This window comes from Gorilla gorilla, chromosome 13 (assembly GCF_029281585.2).
Source record: "Gorilla gorilla gorilla isolate KB3781 chromosome 13, NHGRI_mGorGor1-v2.1_pri, whole genome shotgun sequence".
Classification (NCBI taxonomy): Eukaryota; Metazoa; Chordata; class Mammalia; order Primates; family Hominidae; genus Gorilla; species Gorilla gorilla.
In genome coordinates this window covers 73,838,001-73,850,376 of record NC_073237.2, presented here as the reverse complement: position 1 = coordinate 73,850,376, position 12,376 = coordinate 73,838,001, and the positions used below count along the sequence as shown (strand labels likewise).

The 12,376-nt window shown below is 45.2% G+C and overlaps 1 protein-coding gene across 1 annotated transcript in view; it reads left to right on the top strand.

Annotated features, from left to right (window-relative positions):
• Positions 1–4,436: 4,436 nt before the first annotated feature.
• Positions 4,437–12,376, top strand: part of GNA14 (G protein subunit alpha 14) — a 226,377-nt gene continuing 218,437 nt past the window's right edge. The window contains exon 1 of the mRNA XM_019033912.3: positions 4,437–5,530. Coding sequence (XP_018889457.2) covers positions 5,407–5,530 — 124 coding nt within the window. The 5' untranslated portion in view covers positions 4,437–5,406. The remainder of the gene's footprint in view (positions 5,531–12,376) is intronic.

Sequence of the window (12,376 nt, the reverse complement as noted above, 5' to 3'; positions counted from 1 at the left end):
TCTGGTCTTCAGACAGAGAATATTGTAGAGCAACATGTTGACATGTTGATTGCCTTAAAAAAAATAGATGTTGAGTGCAAGCAACCACTAGCATCAATATTACACATCCATGTAAATATCCATCAGTTGGGAACAATAGATACTGGGGACTCCAATAGTGGGGAGTGGGGGCAGGGGAAAGGGGTGAAAAACTACCTATTAGTTACTGTGTTCACTAATGGGGTGACAGGTTCAATTAAAGGCCAAACCTCAGCATCACAAAATATACCCATGTAACTAATGTGCACATGTACCCACTGAATCTAAATTTTTTTAAAAACAATCAATCAATCAATCATTATCCATCATTGCTCCATCAACTCTCACCTACCAAACTAGAGCCAATGGGTGGGATGGGGAGTAGAAGTGACAGGGAAGAAGGACTGAAAACATTTTAGAGAACACATTGAACTCAAATTGAAAAAAAAAGAACATATTGGATTCAGAAAAATGAATTAGAAAATTTGGAATCATTTACACCAACACATTCAGGAGATGGACAAGCAAACTCCCACTGATGACTGAGCTGCTTAAGAGTTGATACTTACATGTACAATTAAAACTAAAGTTTTTCTCACTGAACTCTGGGTATTTGGCTTAAAAATAAAATAAAACTAAAGATGTGGTGGCTTATGCCTGTAATCCCAGTACTTCAGGAGGCTGAGGCAGGGGGACTCTATGAGGCCAGGAGTTCAAGACCAGCCCGGGTAATATAGTGAGACCCTGCGTTTACAAAATATAAGAATAAAAAAATAGCTGCACATGGTGGCATGGGCTTGTAGTCCTAGCTATTTGGGAGGCTGAGGTGGGAGAATTGCTTGAGCCTAGGAGTTCAAGGCTGCAGTGAGCCATAATCATGCCATTGCACTCCAGCTTGAGTGACAGACACTCTGGCTCTTAAAAAAAAAAAAGTTAAAAAACATTTTATTAAATAATAATACATAAAGCAACCTTGATATTGGCTCTTTATATTTTATTCTTTTTCTTAAGAAAAAATATTGGCCACACTCTAGGAATGTGTCACAACTGCAGTTTGAAAAATGCTGACACAGAGCAGCAAAGGTACATTAGTATTAGTGCTTTGTGAACTTCCTCAAGGTTACTCTATGTTACTTGTTAAGTTCAGAGACAATACACTTGTGAAAGTGAACTGCATCTTTCCACCCCTCTACTTGCACATTTCCTTGGTGTTCTGAATTAGAAACAGGGCAGTCATTCTCTCTAAGGGGGCCAGTGGCAGGTGGGGGCAGCTCATATATACAAGTTCTTCCTAAGTTATACATTCATTTGTTTTGTACTTGCTTATTGGTTTTCACTGTCTTCCACCACAAGAACCTTCTTTTCTTGCATCTCAGACTAATTCTTCTTGGTTTCAGTATTTAAGGTTAGTCAACTGAAACTTGCTAATTTAGGAATACCAGGATAAGCAAGAAAAACTCTTTACCTGTAACTCATAGATTAGAAGAAACAGACAGGTATAATAGAGTGAGATGCTGACAGTGTTCCAGCAGTAGGGAAAGATGGATGTAACTGACAAGGGCTGGAGTTGCTTCCTCAGAAGAGATGTAATTGAAAAAGAAATTACCTAATTTTGCCTAGGGTGAGAGATGGTATTCCTGGAAGATGGAACAGTATGCACCGAGGCATGGAGGCAGGAGGTAGGGAGAACAGAAAATTCCGTTTGTCTAGAGTTCCAGGAGAGTGATGGGAGATGAGGCTGTTGTGCATATCTGTAGGCCGGGGGAGCGCCCCCAGGTGACTCTGTGCTCTCACTCTTCTCTGGAAGGAAGCAGGAAGGGGTAGGTTCAGATTTCAGGGTCTCAGTTTTACTTCTTTCTACTAGACTATAGCTCTACCGAAAGTCTGGAATTGTCTTATTACCTGAATCCTCACTGCCTGGTACAGGGGCTGGTATGGACCCAGTGGACATTCAGAGGGATATCAGACAATTAGCTCACCCTTGTAGCCCCACACTTGATGGACATCTGAAACTCAGATCCAGTCTGCGCTCTCATCTTCAAGATGAATAAAATAAAATTGCAGCTTTTTTGAAATAACTTAGGAAAATAAATATTCTCTTTTATTAAGAACTCTTTTCGAAACTACCCCTTCCTGGAAAGATGTTTCCAATGAATTAAAATCTTAAAATTATTATCATTTTACCTTCCAGATTCTACAGATAAGGAAAATAGAGATGAATAAAACATAGAAGTATAAAAATGATTGACTTGTGATATCCCAGTTTTCTATTTCTTACCAGTGGCTGATGCTCAATAACAACTTTAGGTTTTTGATTATTTTTAAATAAATTTATTTTGGATAAGTGTGAATGTCATCAAAGAAATAATTGCATGTTAGAGATGGGTGATCCTTTTGAGCTTATTCTGGCTTATCCCTCTCATCTTATAGTTAAGGAAAGTGGAGCCTAAATAATTTTATGCAAGCTGCCCCAAATTTTCTTTCTTTCTTTTTTTTTTTTTTTTGAGACAGAGTTTGGCTCTTGTTGCCCAGGCTGGAGTGCAATGGTGTGATCTCGGCTCACCACAACCTCTGCCTTCCGGATTCAAGCAATTCTCCTGCCTCAGCCTCCCGAGTAGCTGGGATTACAGGCATGTGCCACCACACCTGACTAATTTTGTATTTTTAGTAGAGATGGGGTTTCTCCATGTTGGTCAGGCTGGCTGGTCTTGAACTCCCAACCTCAGGTGATCTGCCCACCTCGGCCTCCCAAAGTGCTGGGATTACAGACGTGAGCCACTGCACCCGGCCCAAATTTTCTAATAAACAATGAAAATCAACCAAACAGCCATGACTCACAGCAAGCTACCTTTTTGATGTGTGTCCCTTTAGTCTCTTAAAAATGTGTATGCGTATTCTTATACTAAAATCTTGTCATACTCTTTATATTTTTGGATCTTGCCTTTTTCATTCAATATATTTTGAGGATTTTCTCCAAATTATTCACATGTTTACTACTCGCATATCCACATATTTAATGGCTCCAAAACATCTCATTTTATGGATAAACCATGATTTAAGTGATCTCTTCCCTGTTGTTAGGAATTTAGGTTGTGAGTTTTTGTTGTTGTATTGGCAATAAAACCTTTGCATCAATCATGAGGCTTCTTTCTAGTTATTTCTTAAGGGAGAAATTACTGGTTTGGCCGAAGGGGACGGATATGTTTAAGGCTTCAGATATATACTGCCAAGCTGACTAGCCCAGGAAAGTTGTACAGATTTGCCCTAATCAATATGTTTCATAACTGTTTTTGAAATCTTGCCAACTTTAAACCTAATAGGTCAGTATCAGTAATTCCCGTTAACGTAAGAGTTCCAATTTGCCCTAGTTTTAATCATTTAAAAAATTTTTATAATTTTTAAATGATAACAATTATGATGCAACCATGACTTTGAGAAGCCAAGAGATCTTATTCTCAAATTGTAAATGAATCCGTAAGAGCTAAGAGAGAAGAAACAGGCTATTAAATGGCCAAAGATCAAATCTGAAATGTCCAGGAGTTTTCCTGTAGGGGTCACTGTTACTGTCAATTTATGCCTGCAAGAAAACGAAAATAGTCACACATTAAAGCATGTATGCACATTTTTAATGTCTGATTCCTCTATATTTCTTAAACTGTAAAATAATAAGAACATGCAGCCAGATAGCATCGCGATACCAACTTCTTTATATAATGACACGTACCATTCCACTCAATGTGATCCTCAGTTTGAATTTATAAAATATATGCTACTCAAATGAAAGGCACTTATGCCTGCTCTTAGTAGAGGAAGCACTAGCTAATTGCCTAATGCTCCATTAGCATATGGCCTATACTGACTTGAGAAGGAAAGAACGTTCATTGCTGTGGCCAATAGGATCCCCTCTCCCCACCTTCCCTTTTCTGCATCAAAATCTACACAGACAAAAGTCAGATGTTGTAATATGCATTTTATCGTGTCATTTAAGTACTAAGAGGTGCTTTTAAAGTTTTTATTAATGCTGCTCAAACTTGACCCCGACGGTCCAGGATACAGGCCAAGGTGTCAGTGCGGACACAATCGCAAGGCGGCTGTTAGGCTTCAGGGCTGGGCAGGAAACTTTCCAGGTGCTACTAGGAACGTATCAGCCCTTTCTACAAAGCAGGTGTCTTTCCCATCATAAAATGCAAAGCAATCAGCCGTTCCCTTTCTCCCCAGCCCCCTCGTCCGGAGGCCGAGAGGATATTTACCCTGGGCTCTTGCAGTTCTCTTATAACTGAACCCAGCGGCGCCTTCTTCTCCGAGCTCAGAGCCAGCAGGCTCAGGCCCAGCCACACTTTACAGGCAAATTGCCGAGCTGACCAAGAGCTTTGGCCAAGCCCGACCTGGGCCGGGGCGTCCGGGAAGCGGAAGGAGCCAGTCTAGGAAATCCGGGTGTGCGTGGTGGTGAAGCTGGTGGGCAAGCTTCCACTTCAGGTCCGGGTAGAGACCTCGGGGCTTTGTGTCTCGCAACAGACGGTTGGCGCCGCTCCTCTTCCAGCCTGCTGCCGCCTTCTCCGAGCGAGAGAGTTGGCGAAACTCACTCACCTGTCGGAACCCGGTGCCTAGCGGCCAGACGCGCAGGTTACAGCAAACCTTGGCCAGGACGCCCCAGCCAGGGAGGCAAGTGTGGGGGCTGCTCCTCGAGGCGCCAGCTCCCACCCCCAGCTCCGCGCCCCTTGCTCGTCCCCTTTCACTTCCAGGCGCCTTCGGCTTGGGGTGCCCAGACGGGCAAGTCCAGCAGACGCCAGGGCTGCAGGTTCAAGATGCTCCGCCTCCTCCTGCCACTTAGAGCCACAAACGCTAGCGGGAACCTTTCCACTCGGTCTTAGTCTGCGGTCACTGCTGAGGTTTTCAGAACTTTCCAGGCAAAGGCCAGCCAGGTCCTTTGCCTCCAACCCACTCCGCGCCTACCTCCCGCCTGGGGACACCCCTAGGCCCAGGAGATCCTACTCTCCCCCGAGCACCGACGTTCCAACTGTCGTCTGCGCCCCCTGACTGCTGTCCGGCTTCTGTGCCAAGGGGCGCGCGCATCTTCCCGGGGCCAGCAACGCTCCCAACTTCTCGACTCGCCCTCCTCCTCCCCAGAACGAGAGTGGGGCTGGCTGAGCCCGGATCCGGGGTGCACTCGAGCGTTCCCAGCGCTCGGCATTCGCCCCGCCTCAGAGCCGACTTTCGAGGGGGGATTGAGCCTCGGAGGTCCAGGCGTCTTACTCCAAAGCTCAAGTCGGCCCCCGTCTTTTCTCTCCACACCTCGTGCCCGTCGCATGCTGGCCGGGTGAGCGGCCGGGCCGAGGATTCGGGTGCCCGGGGCCGCGTCGCCCCGTCGGGTACTGAGCTGAGCGCACCATGGCCGGCTGCTGCTGCCTGTCCGCGGAGGAGAAGGAGTCGCAGCGCATCAGCGCGGAGATCGAGCGGCAGCTTCGTCGGGACAAGAAGGACGCGCGCCGTGAGCTCAAGCTGCTGCTGCTGGGTGAGTGGCTGCGTCTCCGACTCCAGTGAGCCGGGCGTTCCCCTCCCGAGCCCTCCCGGCCGCTCCACTGGCACCAGCGCGGCCCTGGAGCCCAGTGGGGTGCAGGGCGGCTTCGTCCTTCTCCCCCTCGGAGCTCACGGATGCCAGCAACTTGGGGCCTTAGGTGCCTGTTCTTTCCATCTCTGGCTGGGCGACTTGCAAAAGCACCACCTTCCCCTGCCCCAAAACAGGATAGGGACCTGTAACACTTAACCTCTTGACCGCTGTACCCTATGTGTTCCGGTGTGCCCCTCTCCTCAAAACCCCGTCCGCTCCTCCGCCCGCAGCACACCCAGCTTGGGGTCTGTGGTGACCCACATCTTGGGTTCAGCACTAGCTCTGACCCGCACGCTTTCAGTTCTAGATGAAGCATCTTGAGAATTTACCATGCGCCAGATCGTGCTAAGTTCTTAAGGGCATCACCACCTGGTGATGCGGGCAGGTGATATCACTATTCTAGAGAATTAAAACATGGAGGCCTGGAGAACTGACCAACTTGCCCTGATTGAGAAAAGGCAAAGCCGATGCTAGGTCAGCTGTGGGGGTGAAGCCCATGCCGTTGCTGCTCCTCTGACCGTGAGCTTCTATGCCTGCCTCCCATGGGGCTCCCTCAGGCCTTTGTGTTTGCAGCAGACCCAAACCTCCCTTGCCCAGATTGACTCAGTGTGTCCACGTCCTAGGATTCAGCTTGGCTGCCCTGGTGCCTCTGGCAGGTCTTCATCCAGCTCTTTTGGTCTTTCTGCAAAGGTCTGGGTAGGACATCCACTTTCAAACACAGAAAGAAAACAGTTTAAGGTTTGCCCAAGTTATGCCATGAGGCAAGGATCCCATCTCAGACTTTCTAGAACGCTGTCAACACATTTGCTGTTTGAGGAATATTTTACCTTTTCTACCCTTCAGACCATGATATCAGCTGTCAATTTTTTTCTAGATAGCCACAAAGATTTCAACTTTTTTTGTTTCATCCCTTTTGAACAGGAATCTTCTCTTATACTATTTATTCATCTTTATTCCTTGTATAGGAATCACCCTCCCAGAAAGCTTCAAGGAAAGAAAAAGTTGATCTAGTTAGTGTAATATAGAGAAGGCTCTCAGCCAGTATGGCCTTCAGACCTGGGCGGAAGAACCCCCTTACCCTTATCCCCTGGGTTTAAAGGGCCCAGTCTGGCCTTCTGGGGGTTGGGGCGGTGTGCCCCTCCCCCCAGAGATGGAAGTCTGTAGGTCCAAAGGGGCTTGCTACCCAGAGACCATGCTGCCCCCTCCCTCCCAAGACCTGGATGGAATGAATACCCAGCCCAAAGGGACCCACACCAGCTTCTAAGGCCTGAGCCCTAGAAAGGAAGGCAGACCTGATCCCTGGAGAGCTCACAAAGGGGCAGCTGTTTGCTGGGGCGTAAAACTGCTTGGAAATGTGGGCTGGGTAGGAGTGGAGGGAGTCCCCGTGGGTGCCCAAGAGGCCCCCCTAGGAGAGAGGGAGCTTGGGTGGAGAAGGGAAGGGGCTCTGTTCATTGGCCGGGTCTGCTATTTCTGTGTCTGACCCATAACTTTGAAAAGTCTGAAAATTCTAAATTGTCCCTGGCCTTCTAGGCTGTTATAAAGCTACCTTTGTCAAGGGAGGAGGAATACATGACAACTTGCTAGCTTGATTAACACTAGAAAATAACTATCGGTGGGGGGCTTTGTACTTTTGCCCTGAACCCCACAAACCAGAGGGGTTTAGTTGCGTATGTAACTTTTTTCTTTATAAGGGCAGGCTGAACCCTATTTCATTTTGCAGTGCTTTGATTTGTGTCAATGTATGAAGTACAGTGTCCAGAATATACCAGGAGCTTGACAAATGCTGGCTCTTTGTATGAAAAATTGTGTAGTCAGCTGAGCTGTACTGTATTGGTAATAAGCCTGTTTGATGTAAAATGCTCGCATTTACCCACAAACTAGGGGAGAAATGTTTGTAGGTAAATTGTTTGCCCTGAAAGTCACATTAATCAGGGTGACCCGAGGGTCTTCTTCATCTTCCCAGGCCATTGCTCCAACCCTCCTCCTACCACCTTGAGGCACTTTCTGACCTCTGGAAACTCCCATTTTCATCTTGCGGAGTTGTGACTAGCATATCCCCTTAGTGAAAACTTTCCTGTGAAAAGTAGTTTCTAAACCACACAGAGCTGTTCAGAACTCCAAAGATGGACTTCAAAACCTCTGATTTATTTCAATCTGTAAAGTCCTGGGGGCATAGCTCCATTTCTTCTCAAGGAAGAGCCAATGACTCAGAAGTGACAGGAATTAGGGGAGGATGTGCACCATTTTGTCTGAAGTCATGCAATTCGAGTGAAAAATTCACCCATCTCTCTAGTGGGTAGATTAGAGCATCCACTGCTCAGGTGCCTCAGTTAAAAACCTCACTTTGCAAATGGGAGTTTGGAATCCTTTTGTGGAGTATGGGATGACCCCCAAAGCCACCATCTCTTTCACAATGAAGCATGCTTTTGCAAAAAAAATGATGTGAGGATGTTTCTGAAGTGCAGTATCCTGTTTCTGCTTAATAAAAGCACAGGTCAGTGTCTACTAGGGAAAGATAAAAGCTGTTGTTTGGTTAAGGCTAATAATTGCAAGATGTTGGTGTGAGGCTTTCTCATCAGAAAGAGATGGAGAAAACAAAGGAGATGGTTGAATTTAGTAGAAAGAAATTTCTTATCAGTTCCTTGCATAAAAGTAGGACAAAAATGTTCTGATAAGAACATTGGTGAGTAGTGATCAGTATAGGGAGAAAGTGTCAGGACAATAGCTATTAAATAAGGGAAAATGATCTTTTATTGATTTTCCTGTTACATGCAGATTGGTGAAGTGTGGCTTGTTAATTGGGTTGAGTGTTTTAATTCTGGATGCAGACCTTACCTTGGAGCTCTCTGGAAGGAAGAGGAATTGGTATTTAACTGATATGGCTGAATTAGTTTGCTAGGGCTGCCATAACAAAATACCACAGACTGGGAGGCTTCAACAAAGGAAATTAATTTTCTCACAGTTATGGAGCTGGAAGTCCAAGAGCAAGGTGTTGGCTTGGCAGGTTTGGTTTTTCCGGAGGCCTCTCTCCTTGGCTTGCAGACAGCTGCCTTCTCCCTGTGGCCTCACATGGCCTTTCTTCTGGGCTTGCACATTCCTGTGTCTTTTTTTTTTTTTTTTTTTTTTTTTGACACTCTTTAGGTTGGAGTTCAGTAATACAGTCACGGCTTCCTACAGCCTTGACCTCCTGGGCTCAAGCATCCTCCCACCTCAGCCTCCCTAGTAGTTGGGACTATAGGCGTGAGCCACCATGCTGGGCTTATTTTTATTTTTCTTAGTTTTTGTTGCCTAGGCTGGTCTCAAATGATCCCTGGGCTCAAACGATCCCTCTGCCTCAACCTCCCAAAGTGTTGGGATTACAGGCATGAGCCACTGTGCCGTGCCACTTCCTCTTCTTACAAGGATACCAGTTCCTATTTTATTAGGGCCCCACTCATTTTATCTTAATCACCTCTTTAAAGACATTATCTTCAAATACAGTTACATTCTGAGGTACTAGTGGTTGGGATTTCAACATAAAAACTTTGGCGGGAGGACTAAATTCAGTCAGAAACACTGGTGTAGAGATGAAAAATGTAGATTCTTAGCCCAGTCTGCCTGGGTTTGAACCCTAGCCCTCCAGTGTCTTAGCTGTGGACTAAATTCTCTGGGCTTTGGATGGCAGTGAGTGCTCAGTGTCAGCTATCATCACTCCGTTTTTGAGTATTTTCAGGCCCTAGAGAGAGGTGTCATTTTCCATTTTAGTTGACCAACTGTGGGTTGCATAGAAGTTTGTATAAACTGTTGTGGTAGTGCTTTGACAGAAATGTTTTACTTTGAGTTTCCCTTAGTGTTTTCTGAGCCATAAACTGATTTAAAATTCCTCTTCCTACTTACACCAAAAAGTTGAAAATCTGGTCCCAAAAAGTTTTATTGGATTGGTTATAACAAAATCCCATTTCAGAATCAGCCATCATGTTCCTGGGCAGGAAGTCCATTCCAGAAAATGGTGCAAATAGTGTGAGTTTTAAGGTAGAAAGTGACAACACCAATTGGGTGCGGTGGCTCACCCATGTAATCGCAGCACTTTGGGAGGCTGAGGCAGGCGGATCACCTGAGGTCAGGAGTTCAAGACCAGCCTGACAAACATGGAGAAACACCATCTCTACTAAAAATACAAAATTAGCCGGGTGTGGTGGCACATGCTTGTAATCCCAGCTTCTCAGGAGGTTGAGGCAAGATAATCGCTTGAACCTGGGAGGTGGAGGTTGCAGTGAGCTGAGATAGCACCATTGCACTCCAGCCTGGGTGACAAGAGTGAAACTCTGTCTCAAAAAAAAAAAAAAAAAAAAATGACAACACCTTCCCACTCTGAAGAAGAAAAGGAATGAAATGGTAAATATGCCCACGTTCCTTTATCTGAGCTTAGTTCAATGCAACAGCCTTTTCCAAGGTGCCAGCCACAGTGCAGGGATTCCTTCCCAAGGGCTGAGTTGGAGAAGGACAGTTCACAAATAGCTGTTATGAGGAAGATGGTCATAAAAGCTTAACAGAGATTAAGAGGTAGAACAGGCAGAGCGTAAAGGGGGAGCCTCTGGAGGAGGCATCATCTGAGTGGGCCTTGAACTATGGTGAGGGTAAGATGCAAACAATTGTCTGCGCATGGGGGCTTGGGTGAGACATGCACAAACTCTCCTCACCATCTAGGGAAATTTCTGAGGACAGTAAATGGTGTTCTTAGGATCTGGGATCATATGAAGGATCCCTTGGGGACCAGATTTCATTGACTTTTGTGTTTGATTTTATTTTTGTTTGTTTTTTGAGACAGAGTCATGCTCTGTTGCCCAGGCTGGAGTGTAATGGCACGATCATGGCTCACTGGAACCTCTGCCTCCCAGGTTCAAGTGATTTTCCTGCCTCAGCCTCACAAGTAGCTGGAATTACAGGCATCCACTACCATGCCCAGCTAATTTTTATATTTTTTTTAGTAGAGACAGGGTTTCACCATGTTGGCCAGGCTGGTCTCAAACTCCTGACCTCAAGTGATCTGCCTGCCTCAGCCTCCCAAAGTGCTGGGATTACAGGCATGAGCCACCGTACCTGGCCTGTGTTTTATTTTAACCAGTTATGTGAGTATTGTGTTCACTCTAAAATAGACATTAAAATAAAAATGCTTGCTTTTTTGCCACAATATGCTTCAGAAAGGAGGATTGTGTGGTTTTGTCTGTGGCTTCTGTTCATCCTGGCTGGAGCAAACCAATCTCACTAGATAGTTTGCTTCCATCTATAACACAGCAGTTCCTGAGGCCTTTCAAGAGGCAAATGCACGTACCTCTTCTTCTGTCTACCCTTAAATGAATACAGAACCTTTGGAAATACTGGACTTTTACCCTCTGTACCTTTTGCAAATCATCTTTATTGAATACAGTAAGTCACCAGGCTTAAGTGTACACTTTGAGTTTTGACAAATGTATGATCACAATCGATAAACACTTCCATCATCCTAGAAAGTTCCCTGTGCCTTTGCAGTCAATCTCCTGCTCCAAATCTTTTTTTTGTTTACTTTTTATTTGGAACCGATTTAAAATTTACAAAGAATTTGCAAGAATAAGAATAGCACAAACAACATAGGTATGCCCTTTTCCCTTGGCAATGTTTGAGGGTAAGTTATATGTATTGTGGCCTTTTTTTCCCTAAACACTTAAGCGTGTTTTTCTAAAAATAGGGATAATCTCTTACATAAGCGCAGTACACTTATGAAATGTCTGTACATTTCACTTTGATGCAATATTTGTGTCCAATCTATTATCCATATCCCAGTTTTGTTGGTTCACCCAATAATGTCCTTAGTGGTGTTCCCCCACCTCCAGTACAGGGTCCAGAGGAGGCTCAGGGATTGCATTTGGTTCTCATATCCTTTTAGTTTCTTTAATCTGGAACTTTTCCACGAAGTCATTGCTTCTACGACACTGAATTTTTGAAAAATACAGTCCCCTCTCCCTTTTTTTTTTAACAGACGGTTTCTCATTTGGTATTTAACTGGTGATTTTCTTACGATTAGCGATTCCCACTGTGCTTTTCTGGCTGGAACACTGGATACGTGCTGTTGTGTCCTTCTCGGGGGTGGCATCTGGAGGCACACCATGTCCATCTGCTCCTCTGTGGTGGTGATAACTCTGATGGCCTGGTTAAGATATTGTCTGTTTTATCCACTGTATCATAATTTTGTGGAGAGACACTTTATAAGGCTAGTAAATTCTCTGCTTCTTATCAAGATTTAGGAGTCATTGATGGTTTCCAGTTGATCCAATCTATAACATGGTATCTGCAGAATGATTTTCCAACTCCAGCACTCTCCACATTTACTAGTTGGCACTTGACATTCTACTGCAACAGCCTTACCTTTGCCCTTCCTTCCTTCCTTCCTTCCTTCCTTCCTTCCTTCCTTCCTTCCTTCCTTCCTTCCTTCCTTCCTTCCCTCCCTCCCTCCCTCCCCTCCCCTCTTTCCTTCCTTGCCATGCAAATTCATGAATACCTAGGTTTTTTTCCCTCAATGATTTTTTACTTCATTACTGTTCTTAATCATTTTGATGCTCAAATCATACCCCATCAAGCTGGCTCCTGTGTCACTGTGACATGCCTCTGTCTGTTTTTTGTTTTTTTTTTTTTTTGAGCATTTCATTGCTTTCTGGCATAACATGCCCCAGGCTCGTCTTGTACCAGTTCTTCCCCAGCTGGGGAAGAAATCAGCCGTTTCTCAGAGGGGCTCTG